This window comes from Plectropomus leopardus, chromosome 13 (assembly GCF_008729295.1).
Source record: "Plectropomus leopardus isolate mb chromosome 13, YSFRI_Pleo_2.0, whole genome shotgun sequence".
NCBI lineage: Eukaryota > Metazoa > Chordata > Actinopteri > Perciformes > Serranidae > Plectropomus > Plectropomus leopardus.
The window spans coordinates 883186-902496 of NC_056475.1; the positions used below are offsets into that span (position 1 = coordinate 883186).

The 19311-nt window shown below is 36.1% G+C and overlaps 2 protein-coding genes and 1 non-coding gene across 3 annotated transcripts in view; 1 reads left to right on the forward strand and 2 right to left on the reverse strand.

Annotated features, from left to right (window-relative positions):
* Positions 1-1441: 1441 nt before the first annotated feature.
* On the reverse strand, positions 1442-7778 carry ube2g1a (ubiquitin-conjugating enzyme E2G 1a (UBC7 homolog, yeast)). Its single transcript, XM_042499078.1, has 6 exons — positions 7595-7778; positions 5027-5129; positions 4776-4873; positions 3311-3489; positions 2247-2366; positions 1442-1744 (listed from the first exon to the last, which is right to left on the reverse strand). The coding sequence occupies exons 1-5, from the start codon at positions 7638-7640 to the stop codon at positions 2280-2282; spliced, it is 513 nt and encodes a 170-aa protein (XP_042355012.1). The 5' UTR covers positions 7641-7778; the 3' UTR covers positions 1442-1744; positions 2247-2279.
* Positions 7779-9133: 1355 nt separating this feature from the next.
* trnav-aac lies at positions 9134-9206 on the forward strand. The gene has a single exon. It is a non-coding gene; the product is annotated as a tRNA-Val (tRNA).
* Positions 9207-19017: 9811 nt separating this feature from the next.
* LOC121952694 (DENN domain-containing protein 4B-like) overlaps positions 19018-19311 on the reverse strand; it is a 28422-nt gene continuing 28128 nt past the window's right edge. Inside the window, exon 6 of the mRNA XM_042499502.1 lies at positions 19018-19073. Coding sequence (XP_042355436.1) covers positions 19018-19073 — 56 coding nt within the window. The remainder of the gene's footprint in view (positions 19074-19311) is intronic.

The window sequence follows — 19311 nt, forward strand, 5'->3', positions numbered from 1 at the left end:
AACTTTAAATGACTGTATTTAGAATTTATTTTACTTTTGGGATTTTTTTTAAATTTTATTTTATTTTTTTACACATTTTTGTTAATCTTCTTGAATTGGGAATTTTTCTAGAAAACATTTAAAGATTATTTTTTCTTTATTTTTTGTTGTATTTTTTAAAGGAAAAAATGTGGCTTTATTTTTTCATCTTTTAAAATATGTGTCCTTTTGTTCTTCATTAAGTTTTAATGATTTTAACAAATTGGAACTTTTTTTCAATAAAATTTTGGACGTCTTTCCTTTTTAGCAATTTTTTAATTAACATTCTTAAGGACTTTATTTTTTTAAATTGGCATTTTTTTTGGCATTCATTTAAAAACCCACCACAGATCTGTGCAAATTTCCAGAATATTTCCCTGTTATTTGGAGATACTACGGCCATTCTAAAAAAAAGCATTTACAATTTGTGCAATAAAAAAAAACTTTGTGCAAAAGTTTCTGATGTGTGTCATGACAGAAATGTTATTAATGCTGCCCCCCCCCCCAAAAAAAAACACCTCAATTAAAAACACCATTAATTATTGAAAAAAAAAAAGTCATATTTTTAGAAGAACTCACTACAGGTGACAGGTTTCATAACATGAAAAATATACATCAGTATTTTGTCTTTGTACATTAGGCAAAACTGCAATAGTTCAGTGAGCAGAATAACGGAGAGATTGTGGATTCGGAGAGAGAGCAACAAAACAAAAAGGGGCACACACACGGTACACACAAACACTCATTTGCAAACAAAATCCCGGAAACATTCAGCAAAAAAAACAAACAAAACTGAAACAAAAAATTACAATAAAGCATGCATAACAATTCCTACTGAGGACAACACAGACGAGGAAAAGAGAGGCTGCTAAAAGAACAGAATACTGGAGGACGAGACCTCGAATCCAATCAGGATATCAAAAATTAACACTTCATACTCGGGGGAGTTATTGCTACACCAAATTGTTACCATTATACAGAGTCCCTGTGTACTGGCTATTAAATAAACTCATACAGAGGTGGTACACAATTTCTCCATCTGTTTTTTGTTTTTTTTTTAACACTTGTTCAATGCAGGGTGAAGTGGCCAAGCATTTTATTTAGGAGGCACTTTTGAAAAAAGATCAACAAAATTTAGCATGCACAAAAAATGAAGTGATGGTAAGACTTGTGATGGAGGAAGAATTTTTTAAAAATCAGGTTCATGTTGAGTTCCCTTCATCGGTCGATCTCGTCTGTCGCTCGAACTCTTCGCAGGTCGACGTTCCTCCGACGGCGTCTCTTTTTCAGACTCTTAAAAAAAAGAACGTAAAGCATGCCGGAGCGGAGAGAGGGAACACGGAGAGAAGTAAGTCTAAAGTGAACCAGCGCTATTCATTTGGTCTAAGTGTGTTGGCGGCTGAAGGAGGGAGCTTATATATTATCCGGTTTAGTCTGTGCTATATACATGTCTTTACAATATCTTCCTGAATGTTGAAGCAGTTCATAGACTTGAAAAATGTTTTTTTTTTTTGTTTTAATCATCTTCTGGGTTTTTTTTCGTTTGTTTTGATTTGAGTTGGCACTTGCTTGGCGGGTTTTTTCGGTCAGCAGTGGTAGTCACCGTTATGTTCTATTGCAGCCTACAGCAGCCGGTCTGTTCCTGCCGGAGCGACGGAGGACGAGCCTGGCGAACAGGGTGGAAGAGTGCAGGAGACAGTGCCATGTTGATTTATCAATTAGAGACCTGTGAGAAACAAAAAAAAAAAAAAAAAAACACGCGTGTGTTAGGAGGCAGCGAGGATGACGACACAAGTCACAACAACAGGAAGGAAAATGAAAACGATCTGCGGCGCTGCACGCCCTCTGAGTGGCCTCTTACACACTTACAAACTGTATATCTTACATATGGAGGACAATAAACACACGGATAAATAAATTGATAAATAAATTGATAATAAACAAAAGTAGAAACAAATACTGATATAAATAATTAAAAATGAAAATAAATGTGTAAAAAATACAGAAACAAAAAAAATATGAAAATAAATTAATAAATGCAGAAATAAATATACAATTTAGTATAAAAACGGCCAAATAAATAAAAATATATAAACTACCTTTATTTATTTATATATTTATTTTGGCATTTATTAAAGTTTCTGTATTTATTTATACATATGTTGGTTTCTGATCCAAAGATTTTAAATGGGGATAAAAAATAAAATAAAAATAAAAATAAAAATTGCCCTGAAAACGTGAAGCTAAATCCTTGCTAAATATCACTCAAACGCAGTCTCTTGGCTTTTTCGTACACAGCGGGCAACTTTCCTTTTGAACGCGCCGTGTCTGTCCTCCCGCCACTCTTTCTGCAGGGGCGAAGAAAGGAAAAGAAAATGCATTTTATTTTTATACTTTTTATTACCTTTCCAATATGCTGCATACCCCTTCATTAATTCAATTATTAGATTTCTTTATAGATATACAAAAAAAAAGGTGTATTCATAATTCATGCATTTTGTTACACATACATCCAAAACATAAACCAGTTAACCGTTAATGTGGTTTGAGATGAAACAAGAGATATTTTTGATCAGAAAAGAGGAGCAGATTTTTTAAAAACTTCACGAGAGCCCGATCGATATATTGGTCTACCGATATTTGCGGCCGTTATGAGCCTTTCGCAAACATATCGGAGCATATTCGAGCATATCGGCTGATATTTTTTTTCAGATATGCGCTGATGAGAGAACTTTTTGTACAGACCATGTGATGGATGTTTTAGAAATGTTCAGCAACTGACTGAAACTGAACAGTACTGATGTTTATTTAGTTATTTATTTTATTGTATTTATTCTTTATTTAAATGGTGAGCAAAGACCAAACAGTACTGATGTGACACACATTTTTATTTTTATAATCTTTATTTGTATGGCCAGAAAAGACTGATGCTGAACACATACAGTGCTGATGTTTATTTTATTTTTATTTATTCTTTATTTTTTTGTTTATAATGTTAAAATTTACAATTTAAATTTAATAAAATTTAAATTTAAATTTTAATAAAAATTTAAAGTTTACAAAAGCAGCCTTCTGAGCACTTTTGCATATCAGTGCCAAATCAGAGCACAATCCACGTAGAAATGATCTAATTTCATTCCAGCTCAAAAATTCACTATATCGCTCGCCATATCAGTAATCGGTGAATTTTTTCGCTAAAAAAAAAAACGGCATCGATATCAAAAATCCCACATCAGTCGGGCTCTAATTCTCAACCATTTCTGACCTCCTTCTCTTTAAGGAGTGAACTTACTGCAGCGTCCACGTTGGCGGGTGAGTCACCGTTTGGGTCTGCCAGCATGGAGATAACACTAATCATGATGGTTTCCACCGTGTGGATAGGCAGCCAGCGCTCCTCTGGTTTCTCGTAGCCGTACTTGTCCTCTCCCGGCTCGTGCAAAATAGAAATACATACGTCGCCGTTCTTGTCAACTGGAAGAAAAAAAAAAACACAGAGTACAATTCACGAAGCAGAAAACACAAGAGTCAGCTCATCCGCTGCCAAACTGAAGGATTATATTGTTACAGACAAAAAAATATCTGAAAAATATCTGCCTCCCCTTTGAGTCAGTATTTATCAGAGGGACATCTGAGTTTACAGTGTGGACAGGTTCTTCAAACACATCTTCATAGACTTGCTTTTATGTGATGTCTTCTGTTTTATTTCCTTTAATTTACGTATTTATGTATTGTTTTATATTGACATAGTGCATCCTGCATTTCGCATTATTGTCCTCTGGTTTTAATTTGATCTGAACCCAACACTACTTTCTTCGTGCTTGTGTTCAGAAGGACTGTTTGTCTTTCTGTTGCTGTTTCACCTGCGTATCCCATTTCTGCTTTTTTTTTCAGGTGCCATATAAATCAAGTAATCGTAGTTATTGGTCTGTTTTTAACTCCTGTTTTAGTTGTATTTTACATGTTTGAAATAAAAGAAAAAAACTCCAGGGCATTATTCTTGTTTACATCCATTCTTGTACAGTTTCATTTATTTGAATTTCAGCAACTTTTTGAAACAAAAATTAATTATTACTTAATGGTGTTTCTACTGGTTTTAAAGAAAAAAAAAACTAGTATCCCACTGTAACAAAAAAAATCTGGTAATTTTATTTAAAATTTCAACATATGCAACAAGTCAAGGGGTGCACTTCCTTTTTCATATCTCTGTCCCACTGAAAATCATTGTATGCATTTGAAAGTTAACGTAGAACGACACGTAACCGACACGTGTTATAATATTGAAGGTATTCTATATTATAACGCCTAAAGCTACTCAGTTTTCTCCAAAGTGGCCGCGATGCAAAACTAAATACATATATTTCTTTAAAAAAAAAACAAGAACAAAAAATGTCATAAAATGTAACAAAAACAATTTAAATCTAGACAATAAGTGATAAAATGTAAAAAAAAAAAAAAAAAAAATTAATAATTACATTTGTAAAATTGATATTTCTGTTGTAATTTGCTTTTTTTATTTATTCACCTTTGTATTAATTTCCCAATTTTTTTCTCACCAAACAATTTTCCAATTTCTTTATGCAGTTTTTTATTATTGCTTATACATCCTTTTCAGTATACATGTTTTATGATTTTTTTTTTTAATTTGTTGGGATGTATTGACATCACTGAGTGAAATGTAACCTCCACTTCCTTAAAAAAGGTCTTACTAAAATAAAAAAGTCAAATATCATATCAATTTTTGCTCCACCTGGACCTACCGTTAGGGTGCCAAATATCTGTGATAAATTTCATTTTAGGCGGCCTGAGAGGGTAATCTTTGGGAAACGTCAGATGGGCTTTAAACACGCCGCCTTCGCTGTGAATAAAACAGATCACAGAAAGGAAAGAAATCAATAAATCAGGTGAGTTTGTTTTTGAAAAAAAAGCTAAATCTGCAGAGGAAATGAGTTATTTGGAGCACCACGTCTCTCCTGCTACATCCCATAATATCTGAGAGTGAGAAACTTACTACAGAGTGTCTGGAGGGCCGATGATGAGGACTTCCCATCTGTAGAGATCATTATCCTCGATCAGGCCCGCTGAGAATCCTTCCACCGGGTTTTTGTTCATCTCTACAAATAAAAACAAAAATTCACATCACCACTGGATGATATTATATCAAGCTGGGCGATATGAATCTCAATATTTTTTTCATATCAGTCGATACCGATATATATCACGATATACATCAAATCACTATTTCTGTGGAGCTTAAAGGTTCCTTTGACTCCTCAGTGAGATATGAAGATATCATCAGGTTCATTTGGGTTTAAATATTTATTTTCTGTCAGACATTGAACATGACAAATATACTGTAGAACAGCATCACCAGCTGGAGGGACCTATTCTACTAAAACTCACAGAGGTCCAGGTACTAAAATTTCCTCCCAGCAAAGGTCCGAGCCGCATACCTAAAATCAATATCACCATTAACTGAACATTTTACTTTGATTACAATTAAAGAACGATTATTTTGCTCTTTTTTGTGGTTTGTTTTTTGTCCTCATAGTTCACTGACACAGTGTCATGTGACCATGGTGTGTTGGAGTTTAATAAACATATGATTTATTATTATTTATCAAACTTTCCAGCATTATATAAAAAATGAAAAGCTCCATCTTAAACAAACATGTACGCGTGTTGGAGCGGGCTGTCGGACATGTCCACCCACTGGAACATTACACCTGCCCCTGGCAATGATAATGAGAGCTCAGCGTGAGCGGCTGGATGAGACACAGAGACAGACACGCTGTGGCTGTCAAACACTCACTGCTGTTTAGAGTCTTTCACTGCATTTGATTCACCACGACGCTATTCTTATTATCACTGGCTGTCAAAATATAATACACTGTGGAAACTAAATTTGTTTAGTTACATTCAGTGGAAACTAAATAGTTACATTCAGGTGTTCAGGTCAAAAATGCTCCATTGAAACCCATTCAAACTGACATTTTTGATCCCACAGCCATCAGAGCAGAAAAACAGGACTTGTATTATTTCTGGGTGTCATTCTGGGCTTTTGACTCTGAATTTGTCATTTTGACTATTTTCCACCTGATGAGGTCATTTTGACCATATTTGGCATATGGAGGAAATACATGCTATTTCCACTAGGTGACCTGTCACAGTCAATGTAGCTGCTGATCACTGACATATCCCAGACTGTCAGCAGCTACACTCACACACTGACATATCCCAGACTGTCAGCAGCTACACTCACACACTGACATATCCCAGACTGTCAGCAGCTAACTCACAAACAAACAGACTGTCAGCACTACATGTCACACACTGACATATCCCAGACTGTCAGCAGCTACACATCACACACTGAAATCCCAGACATCATGACAAAAACTGGCATTTAAATGGTTGAAATTATGAAAATGAATATATAATATACTATCATATTTATATATATATATTATATATATATATATATATATCATGACAAAAATTATTATATAAAAAGACTGATGTTTTCCGACTGAATGTTGGGTAAAAATCATATTAATGTATAATATTTTTGTAACTTGATTTTGAAAAGTGCATCTGTGTGCAGAGCGATATGAGTGAGTATTTAACACTGCACAAAGAATAATAATGTTTAAAAATTAGTGTTGCTGCTAATCATTGACATATCTCAGGCTGGGATCATAAAAAAATCAAAATAATAAATAAATACAATAAAAAAAAAATTACATGTAGAACATTGAAAAAAAATCAATTTTTTGTTGTTTTTTTCCATCTAAAAACATAGTGGCATCATGACAAAAACGTGGCATTTAAAAGGTAAAGTTATTCAAATTAATGAATATTGATATTTATTATTAGGATTTTAATACTCGCACTTAATTCAATGTGAGAAAAAAACAATATTTATGGAAGATACTTGTTATAAGCTTGATTTTGAAAAGCGCGATTTATGTGCAGAGCGATAGGAGTGTGTGTGATATTCTATCGGGTTATAAATAAATAAAAAAACATTTTTTAATGTAGTTAAAATAAAAAATAGATTAGCTTGTTAGCTTTTGCCGCTGAGGCTAACGACAGTGACAGCTAACTCTAACACACAGCCGCTAGCGAGTTAACGTTCAACATTAACGGTTATTCGGCGTCTAAAACTGGGTCAACTCGTGAAACGTTACTTTGATTTGTGCTTGAATATGTTCGCTAAAATCGAGACGATGACACGATTATCAAACGCGACGTTTAAAGAGAGAAAAACATCGCTTGTTGTGTCGGTTGTCAGACATGTAAACACATCCAGCGAGCTAACGGGCAGGCTAACCGCTGTTAGCCAGCCCGATGCTACGGCGGATTTTAGCTGAAATCAAAACGTACCGGTCAAACACACAGAAGCCGGTAAACTGTCAGCATCCACTGTGATAATAATTACTAATAATAATCATTTTGTGAATGTTATCGGTTCGGACACAGTGAGGTTGGTGTGGAAGGTTCAGGAAAAACAGTTAGCGCCGTTTGAATCACGGCTTAAACGGTGCGGCCGGTTACAAACAGCGGGGTGTCTGATTACCTGCGAGCTGTCTCCTGAGTAACAGCGCGGACTGAGGCTCCGTCATGCTGTTTCCGAGGCGGTGCAGCGATGATCAATGCTGATACTTTGAGGTAACGGCGTTAGTTTAACGTTCACCGAGCAGCTCTTCGTCCCCGGGATCTATTTTCCGTTTAGCATTCTCCTCATTCTTCTTCTTCGGCGGCGGCGGCGGCGGCTTCTCCTGCTGCTGATGATGCTTCTTCTTCGGTGGAGATTTAACCGGCGGTTGACAACCAGCGCGCAGGGCGAAACTACCGCCACCCTCAGCTCACCTGAGTGTGGCGCAGAGATTAGATCCTCTGCATTATAATAACAACCTGAGTTTACCACAATTCAAGAAAAAAGCATTCAGGCCAATGTCTAGAGTCAAGTCCAGGTCATGACACGCAAATCCCAAGTCCTTAACTTTGAGTTTCAAGTCCTAAAGATTTTATGTGTCTTAAAAAAAAGATGGTTAGCAAGTGGCTGCATGAGACTACAGGACATCATAATGTCAAACCAAACACGGCTTCAGGCCTCTTCTTATGGCGTCATGTGACCGTGGTGTGGGTCGTTTATAGCAGGCATGTCCAAAGTCTGGCCCGGGGACCAATCATGGCCTGTGGACTGATTTTTACATGCCCCCTGGCTTGTCTTTGAAAATATACACTTTGTCCCACATACATTTAACTAATCATGCAAGATCACGTTGTATTTTTTTCATTCACCTCACTGATTCCAGGGCACAAGGACGCATTGCTGTACATCATGTGACCTATAAAAGGCCAAAAAGTGTAAAAAAAAAAAACTTTTTTTTGTGATAAATGAGTTTTGTTTTGAATTTGTGAAATTTGAGGGTTTATGGTAACCAGCTAGAGGACTGCTGCTTTCAGGAGCTCTGGAAAATTAAAGACTTTTACATTGAAAGATGAAACAGCTGTACGTGTCTCACTCTCACTTATTTGTGATTTTTTGAAAACCCATATGATGTGAGAATCAGCTGGCCCCGAGGCGTTTTCACATGATATAATCTGGTCCCCATTCAAAAACGTTTGGACATCCCTGGTTTATATCATAAAAAAGCTGTCCATCTTTCTTAACAAAACTCACAAGAACCTTTTTTTTTTGTTTTTATTATTTTTTTTTTATTCATGGACCTCATTTTCTACAGCAATCCAAAATCTAATGGAAAAATCCCATGGGCCTTTTGAGGAGCTAACCAGGGTGTCGAAAAACATCATCCCTGCAGCTCTCTATAGTCATGGTCGTACTCATTAAACTTGTGCATTGTCCCTTTATCTATCCATCAATTCTTCAACCATAAAGCAAACCATTTTAATCGGCATGTTTGCAGTTTTAGGCAAAGAGGCTGTGGTCTAGAAAGGCACCTAGAAATTGTTAGGCCCCAGACCACAAACTGATGCATTAAAATCAGATTAATTGTCGATCCATTAATAATTTAAAACAAATCTAATCTTTTCAGGACTGTGAAAAACACAGTTTTCAAAATCATCCCTGTGTACCCCTTCCTCTCAGCGCGTTTCCGTAGTGTAGTGGTTATCACGTTCGCCTAACACGCGAAAGGTCCCCGGTTCGAGACCGGGCGGAAACAAGGCTAAAATCCTTTTCTATGTTAAAGTACATATTACACCAGCTTACCAAGATCGCAAAAATAATTACACTATGATTTCTTGTGGTGATTTCTTGTTCAAATTGGATAATTATCTGTTATTTGTACTCTGCAAAAAAATGAGGCGTGGCCCCTGAAAGCTGAATTTCCGACGCGTTCCTGAACGCCTCCGTGTCAGGGGGAGTTTACATGTGCAGCTGCAGGATTTGGGGGCGTGCAGCTGCAGCTCGTGAGGAGTTTTGGCTCGAAATCTTCATGACCGCAGACCTCTCCAACCTCTCCCACCACCGGAGACACCGGTGTGTGCTCCGGTGTCCGGTAAGTGCTCATACTCAGCCGCTCCGTGCGAACAGACGCGTCTGTGCTGAATCCCGTTAGCTTCCCACTGAGAGGAGGCTAACGTGTTAGCATCACCGTCACCGGCTGTGCGTGATGCTACCTGCTGGCAGACAACATTATCTCTACCTGCTCCGGTGTGTCACGCACAATCCCGCGTTTTTCTCATTAAATGGTGTTTGAGACTTTGGAGAAGAAGTTGTGTTTGCACGCTGCGGCCATTTTGCTGCGTTCAGGTCCCACTGGTAAAAACGAGACCGTAAATATTATTATTTCTTGTTTATAGAAGCAGTAAAATTATAAACAACAAAACAGAACAATCATCAATAACAAAATGAATTAAAAAACATAAATGGCACAAAATAAAACTGTTAAAAGCACACAAGTATTATTATATATAATTTATTATATATATTTTCACGTAGTTAACTGTTAAACACCTGGATCAACATCAGTTTTTTGTGCTGCGTTCAGAGGCCTTTCACAAACATTTACACTTTTGAAACCTGAAAAAATGGTGGATTGGATGGATTTTTAAATTTAAAAACATGGGGAGAAGCAGTTGTTAGCTTTACAAGAAATTAATGCAAACTGGAATAAAAATATTAGGTGACAAGAAGAGAATGATATGAAAATAAGCTGTACAGGAGAGGGGTTGTAACAGATATTTTAAAAACAAAAAAATTTTTTTTTTAGATTTATACGTTGTATAATTGAACAATTAAAATTCAATTGTGCAACAGAAAAAAATATATATTTATTTATTTTAGCGCTTTTAAAGGTCATTTTCTTGTTTGTTTCTGTGGTTTGTTTTGTCTTTTTCCCCAGATAATTTTAGGGCAATTTTTTGTTAAGTTGCTCATTTCCCATTTTTGAAGTAAAAAGAAGCCAACTTGTTCAGGTTTTAGTGGGTTCATGCAATAAAAGTAATGTTTATTTCTATTGCACATGTCAGCAACAGGGCAATTCCAAATGCTCTACATAAAACATCAAAAAGCATCGAGATAAAGTAAAAGAGAAACACATTATAAAAAATGAGTGGTACTACATGTTAACCACAGCATCGTTGAAAAATGTATTTTATATTCACACATAATGCATAAATGTAGCATATTTGAGGTTTGCAGAAATTTACAATATAAGCAATTTTCTCCTGGTGATTTTCTTGCACTGCTCAAATATAAAGAAGGTTTTAGGTTTTCAATTTCAATGTAAACTGACTCAAAATCGATCTTCTGTCTTCACCCTCAGACTGAGAAATGGTGCAATGACAGCGGATGATGTCTGCAGTCACTCCGAAAAACAAAATCAGTATCGGGTTTCTTCTGTAAAGACTGGAAGTCTTCTTGGATCCAGTTTCTGAGTTATTGTTCAAGACGCAAACATGGACAACACTAATGAATACATCTGGCAGCGCCGCATCCACCATGGGGTCCGATATCAGAAGGGCACAGTCCCATTCCCGGACTCGGTTGAAATCGGTTTGGAGTTCAATGTGGCGTTGGAGAGGAAAGAGAAGTTAGACATGTGTCTGCTGACAAACGGCGTGATGTTAGAGATTTGCGAGTTTGCCAAAGCGGTGACCAGGTCCGAGAGGAATTTCTTATTCGAAATGCTGGAGTTCAACTTTGACCTCGGCGTGGACGTGGACAATGACTGGCAATGCTACGACTACTCAAGGCGCATTCACAGTAAAATAAAGCTGCTCAAAGAACAAATCAAGTGGAAACCTCACAGATGGAAAGAAATGTTCATTCTACCAGACCTCAACACTACAACGGAGTCCGCTGGGTCAGAGCAGCCCGGACGCTACTGCCCGAAAAGAAACACAGTCATGGATTATTCAGTCCTCTCTGAAGGCGGCAAGAAATCCACAGAACATCAGAATTCAGAGAGTAAATTAATGATAAAGAAACCAGGAGGCGTCCAATTAAAACTGACGGATGATGCTTACCCTTTCTGTAGAGCCCTCGGCGTGAATCTGGTTGTTCGACCAGACGACGCACCCAAAGAAAAACTGGACCCAAATCTGATAACCAACGGTGTGATGATGGAGCTGCTCGACTTCTCCAGAGCGCTCTGTGGAACCCACTCTGGGATAGTCCGAGACTTGGTCCAGCAAAACTTTGGGCACAAATTGGTTAAAACGCTGTTCAGTTTTCAAGTAACCAAGCTGACGGAGAGGAAGAACGCCTGCCTGACAGCCGAGGACAGGAGCGCTTTCCGAAAGGAGGTTTTTCAAGTCCAGCCTCACAAACGGGAGCAGAAGTCTAAAAAGAGAAAATATCCTGACGCAGATTACCAAGAACTGAAAGAAGTAATGATGGCCGGTGACAAAAAGGAAATGCTGATGGTCGCTGATGCAGAAGATATTGGTCAGAGTAGTGACCTGTCGTACATGTGTCCAGTTGATTTTGAGACAGACGTGCAGTCAGATTTGGAAGCCGAACCAGAAAAAATGAAATTTCTTAATGAAGCTCTGGTTGTAAAGGAGGAAGAGGAGGAAGTTTGTGTCTCCCCAGTGCAGCCTCACAACCTTTGTTCATTTAACGTTAGTCTGAAGAACACAGTTCTTCAAGTCATGGATCTGTTTTCTGAAGACAACATAGAAGAAATAGATAGTATAACTGAAAAAAAGAGATTGTGGATCAGACGTGCCACTCGCTCAAAAGAGATCCTAAAGTCCAGCAGAGTGAACGATAAGTTTGCTCACTGCAGAGAGAGAGGTTTGGATTTTAACATCGGCTCAGGCAGCAAGCAAAACTTGGATCCGCAACTGTTTACAAACTGGGTGATGTGGGAGGTTTATAAATTTGCACTTGCAATGACGAAGAGTTCACGCAATTTTTTGTTTGATATGCTGGGCAACAACTTTAACCTCGTCTTCCAAAATGAAGTGCATCAGCGCAATTTTGCGTCGTACATCAATCTTAAAGAAAAGACCTTCCAGAACCACCCGGACAGATGGGACATGGAGTTTCTCAACAGTCCTTTTCAGCTTCCTGAAACTTACAACATGGTCGATGTGACCAGTGATTTTCAGCCTAGAGTGGAAGATGAGGCAGAGCAGCAAACAAATGGGCATTCATCGTCTTCAGCTGCAAGCCACCAGACTGATGTGGAGCCACATCCGTTCTGTGAAAAGTTAGGCCTCAATCTTTGGTCGACAGAAGAACGTCCAGCGAGCCAGAAGCTTGATTTGACGGTCCTGACCATTGGCGCTGTGCTGGAAATGTTTGCCTTCAGCAGGGAGCTGTGTGGATCGCTCCGTGAGATGGTTAACGACATCCTCGAGCACAACTTTGATCTTGATCTGCACAGTGGAGCGACGGAGGCCTCGCAGGTGATCCAGAGATGGTACGCCACCCAGAAGAGCGTAATGAAAAGACAAACCACATCACCAAAAGTAGTCAGGTGGTTAAACAAGATTGTCCCTTTAAACGGTGAGTTGCTGCTTGCTCCACAACCACCGACTGTTAATGTCGTGGAAGATCTGGATTCAGAAGACTTAAATCCAGAAATGGAGGCTGTAAATGGAGATGTGGAGCTGGAGGAGAAAATGGTCGATCCATATCACTTTTGCAAAGAAATCGGACTTGACCTTGACGTCCGCTCTAAACCAAAAGGCAAAAGGAAACTGGACTTGCGAGTGCTGACTAGGGGAGTCCTTTTTGAGATGCACAAGTACGTGGAACAAAACTGCAACCGATATGTTCCTGCTCTGTATGAGATCCTGGAGCACAACTTTGATCTGAGCTCTCAGAGCCATCGGAGGGTGGAGTTTGCTTGGTCCATTGCGGCACAGGTGATCACCATCGCAGGTAAAAACGGCAGAAAGGGAGATTACTTGAATAAAGTGATTGAGTTGCCTGTCGAGGACTTGGAGTCGTCTTGGGTTGTCTGCAAAGAGGAACCGGACGACGGCTTTGTTGAGCTGGACCTTAACGATAACAATGACATCATGTTTGTTCGAGAACTGAAGCCTGTTGACATATTGGTGGAGATAGATTAGAGTCGTAGAGTTTTCCTTGCAGAAAATCAGTGTTCAGATTCAGACTCATAGTCATTATTTTTCTCAAATAGAGTGCTGCAGGATCGATCCTAGGATAGCAAAGGAATGACCCGCCCTACGATGAGTGGCTAGTTCTAATTGCCTTTTTTGGTTGGATTTATTAGATTTAGGCAAGGCTAGTGGGAATGTTCAGGGTTAGAGTAACAAAATCAGGGTAAAACAATCTAAGGCAATCCAACCGAAAACACATGGGAGTGTTGAAATGCAAACTTATTTTTGGGTTTTAGGACTCATTACTGGGATTACCTATTATCTCTGATCCAGGGATGTGGACTTGATTCCTGTGACTTGAACTCCAGTCAGACAATTTGCAGTTTTAATGACTTAAGGTTCAACTTGACAAAAGCAAAACGGAAAACAAACAAAAAACCCTTAAAATTTGACTTGCGCACCAGTGACTTGTAACCTCACTTGGACTCAAGTCTTTTGACTTGAAATGCTTGATACTTTTCCCAATCTACAAAATTTAGTACGTTAGGGCAACATGTCAGTATTATTGTTTTAAGATTAAGGTCAGTCGCAGTTATTTTAACAAACCTAATTACCCCAAAATTTTGTAAGATAAAAGTAAAAAATGAACAAAAAGAAAACAACTTGAAATTAGTGGGAAAAAAGTCTTTTGACTTGAAAATACTGCATACTTTTCCCCAGTCCCCAAAATGAAAGAGTATGTTTGGCACTATTTTTTTTTTGCTGTTGTTTTTTTTGTTTTAACGAACTTGTTTAATAAATGCATGCAAATGTAAATATGCAATCATGATTTTTGTAAATTTCATATATTATTACTCTGTTGTAAAAATGGATTTACATTTAGTGAAGAGCACATTGTGACTTGTTTAGGACTCAAAACTCAACTTGAGACTTGCCTGTCTTGATTCGGGACTTGACTGCACAGACTAAAATGTCACTTTGTAGATTTGCATTATTGCGTAAATTAGATTTGCGGTAAACAAACATTTACGGTACTGAAACATTTTTAAGATGTGTAAAAAGCTTCAAAATTCACAGTTGGGTATTTACTGACGAATTTTATATAGTAAAACAAAGTGAAAATCACTAGAGAACTTATTTCAGGATTGTAACCAAAAACACATTAAAAATACCCAGTGACTTTGAGACTAACTGCAAAAATGCAAATTCATTTCTGGGTTTTAGGAATTATTCCTGCACCACTCTATAATTAATGAGTCATTTGGTTTGTAAAATACTTGAAGTTTGTTCCCTAAAAATGAAGATGATGTCTTCAAGTAACTTTTTTAGTCTAAAACCTAAAAGATGTTCAGTTTTCTGCCACATAAGACAAAGAAAATCAGCAAATATTGACATTTGAAAAGCCAGAACTTAAATTTTTGCTTGAATAATGCTTAATCGAAAAAAGCCACCTATTAACTAATTGTTTGTTAATCAATCAGTTGTTTCAGCAATCAAAAGAAACACAATCTTCAGTTTTACAGTAAAGATTCAACACAAAACAGTTACTAACCTTCAAAAAGGTTTTATGTGTTGCAAAGCTGTTGCATTCAGCTGCATAATCTTTAGTTGTGTAGCTAAAAAATATATCTGTATTTAAATATAGTTTTTTGACATGTTTGCTTCCGACCCAAATATCATACATTTAATAATAAACATTAAAGACAATGTCCACTGGATCTGACTTTGTCTGAAACTGTTCAAGTCTCGTTGTCATCTAAAAATGTGGACCAAAAGTTGAAGTAGTATCTTTGTTGATGGTTGTATTCTCCAAAGAGGTGAAATTGCTGTTAAACATAAGTGGCTGAATAAGTCATTTTCTGGCCAAAATACCCCATATTTTCAACATAGATGTGGGTGAAAACATATTTTCCTGCCTTGAATGTACTTTTTTTTCTATGTTGTGAATTAAAGTGTCTTTAAACTCAATTACATACAGCACTCCCTGTCAGAACACAGCACTTTAATATGTTCAGTGCAATTCAACTATTCACTGCAATTTTGCATATTTGCTGATGTTGCTTCTTAAACGTGATGTCCAGTGTAAAAAAATATATTTCTTTTAAAAGAATTTTAATGTGAAATTGAGTTGTTAAAGTTGTATTTTCTTATTTAAAAGTTGTTGTTTTTTTTTAAATCCATCACCATGTTAAGAATGATTTAACTTTGTTTTAACCCTTGGGGACTGTTTGGTGCAATAAATAAATTTTTAAAAAATCTTTTTTTTTCATCTAAAACCGTGGCTTCATGACAAAAACCCTGCCATTCAAAGGGTTAATATTCTGAAAATTCATGAAAATTTGATATTTATGATTAGGACTGATGTTGGTTTAAAAATAAACCCAATGAAAGTTAAAAAAAAATAGATTAATATGTCATGTTTTGTAAGCTAGATTTTTGTGCATTTTGTGTGCAGAGTGATACGAGTGTGTGTATACAATGGTTAACCTAAATCTATTTGTTTCATGAATGATATAAAATCAGCTTTTTCAACAATTCTCATTCAGCAACAGTAACTCATTTTTTAAATTTCATGACAGACATTTCTAGAACTTCATAAAAAATAAAAACAGGCAGAAATATTTTTTGACTGCACAGCAAAATCACATTTTTAGGACTTAATTACTGGCATTAATGTCTTCATTAGAGGGTCAAAGATCAACCAGATAGTGATTTTAATTTGAATAAACTGAATTTTTGTATTCTTGTAACAAAACAAGCACTCAGATCATTAAGTAAAGTAATCTCGCCACATAAACTTAATTAAAAGTATTTCGTTTAAAATCCTTTCAAAGTAAAAGTATAAAAGGATTTATATTATAGAATAAAAGTACCTGCCCTGCTGTGACTAATATAAAATATGTGCTCCGCAATAGTACTTATCCACAGAACTTGAGTAAATATACTTTAAAAAAATTCAAATATATTAAATCTTGTGTTTGTTTTAAAGGACATATTCCCAAATTCCCAAAAAGACTTGGTGTCTATTTGAAGTCTGCAGTATGCGTCTTAATGATTTTTTCTTTCCCCCACAGCTTATTATAATAATTAACTAAACTAACACTGAACATTTAAACAATTATAAGCTGATTAAGTCAATTTACATTAAAATTATTTATTTCAAATCGTAAAAATAATTAAATGAGACTCCTAATTGGCTCATAAACTGAACAAATTAATAATTACATTTCATTTAATCTTTTGTGATTTCCCTCCCAACATGCTCTGTCGTTTATCTTCTGCGGATGATTTAAGTTTGTACCAAATTAAACAGATGCCACTAATAATCAGATTAAAAAACATGATTATGATGTTTTTATTAAAGAAAACTGGAGTGTGTCTGTTCAGTTTCCACTAGATGGAGGCAGAGTCCTACAGACAGGTCTGATGGGAACTCACCAGTGTATCAGGTAAAATATTTCAGTCCTTTAACCCCTCAAAACATAAACATCAATTTTCTTGTGTTAATTTCAGGCGCTCCTCACAAGTATTTCAAACTTTGAACTCTGAGCAAAAGGGTTTGATTAATTTCGAAAAAGGCAGTAAGCAACTTGGCAAGAAATGGCCTGCAGAATGCAAGAAAGTAGTAGATTGTTAGTTGTTTTGTTTGTTTGTTAGATTTCAGAAATTATTTTAAGGAAAAAATAAGAAAGCACTTCAAGAGAACTGAATTTAGAATAATCATAGTTGGATTATTTAAATTATATTTTAAAGAATAACAATATTTTTAAGCAGTTTTTCCAAGAAATTTCCATGTTTTCTTTTCTTTGCTGTACAAATTTATTGTTGCTGTTTGTTTTTTTATTGCAAAAAAAATGTAGATTTTGATTTTTTTTTTTTATAAAGCTAAGGAAAAATGTCAGGAGAACTGAATTTATAATTATCATAATAGGATTTTTAATGATTAATTGTTATGTTTTTGCAATTTTTTCCAAGTAATTTCCTTCCTTTTTTGGTTTGCTTTGCAATTTTCTGAATTCACTGTATTCATTATAATTATAGTTAGATATTTAAAATTATTTTTAAAGAATAACTATAGTTTTTCAGACCGTTTCCCAAGTAATTTCCTTTTTTTTCCATTTGAATTTATTTGTTGTTGTTTTTTAGGTAATTTTCATGTACTAATGTCTTGCTTATTTCTGGATTGTTATTATTTTATTTCATTTTGATTAATTTATTTTTTGTGGAGTTTGTGATTGGTCAGTGTCAACCTTGGCAAACTCTAAAATTAATTATTAATTTTTAATAAATCACTTTAATAATTTAATGCCCCTTCTCTGAGTTCAGGTCACAGTTATTAATTAATTATATTACTAGGAATAATTATAGGCCTTATTAGTTTTACAATATTCTTTGATCACTGGCATGGTGGTGTTTAATTGTTAATTGTTCTGTACATGATATTCAAAAGGTCTGTTAATTTAATAATGTCTTGTATAATCACATCAGTCACATGAGACATTTTACTACAAAAAAGTGCTTTTGTTTTTTTATTGATGATATTTTGTGCTAAAGAAGGATTTTGACTGCAGGACTTTTGCTTGTTTGTTGCTTGCTTTTTTTAATTAAATTAGGGAGAAAATTAATACTATTTACATTTTTTGAGACATGTCCAACATCCTGCTCCAGCACGGACATGTCCGGCAGCCCGCTCCAGTGCAGATATCAACACTTGCACAAGGTCCTCTCTTGGCAAATTTTGAAAACTTTCACCAGAGACCTTAAGACATGATTTTAGGATGATTTAGAGCATGACCAATTGGGGGGGGGGAGTGTCCCCTTTTGGCTTTTTAGTCCCCTGTTGGTGAATGTTTAACGACATGGAGGTCCACTGTTATATAGATTCCTGAGTGCACACACACACAAATGACAAAACTCTGCAGAAATAAATTCTACAATTCTACAATTTCATTTAGCAGACGCTTTTATCCAAAGCGACGTACAACACAAGCAAGAATTTAGACTTTAGACAAAATTTTTAATTTTGAATTTAGACTAAAAAACCCTTAGTAAGTGCAAAAAGTGCTTCAGGTGTGATTGGTCACAGGTATTGCCGTCTAGTGGCAGAAGAAGTGCCGCACAGGCCCCCCCCCCCCTTTTTTTTTTTTTTTTTTTGAAACCAAAGTAATAACCAGTAGCGATCTCAGCATCTGAGATTCAACAATCTCAGTATCACTACTTACGATGGCAGTCAACATACAACATCACACAACTAAATGAAGAGGAACTGCAGTGAGACAGAAATGAATAGCAAAGGAGAAGAAATAATATAACCAAATATTGATTTTTATGTTTATCTAGATTCTATGCTTTAAAAAAGCTAATTTGAAACTCCACAAATAAAAAAAAAGGGCTCCAGTGAAGATTTCTTAAATAAATAATTGCATTCTGTCACCTGCTGCACTTCCTCTTGTTTCATTTCCTGTGCTGGAACATGGCTGTCAGCCTCCGTTTACATGCCTCCACTCCACCTAAAAATAAAGAGTAAAAATAAGATTCACTGCTTTACCGTCACTGTCACAGTCCTGCAGGAGGGAGGCAGCAATCATATGTTTCTGTGACAAAAAGAGACTTATGGAAACCCATTTCTGCCAATGTGATGAAAAAAAAATCTTCAAGTCATTATAATGACAAACTTTCTCTAAATAATGACTTAATATGGTAATAATGATCAATAATCATTTTCTATATCTAAAAAGCATCTTGCAA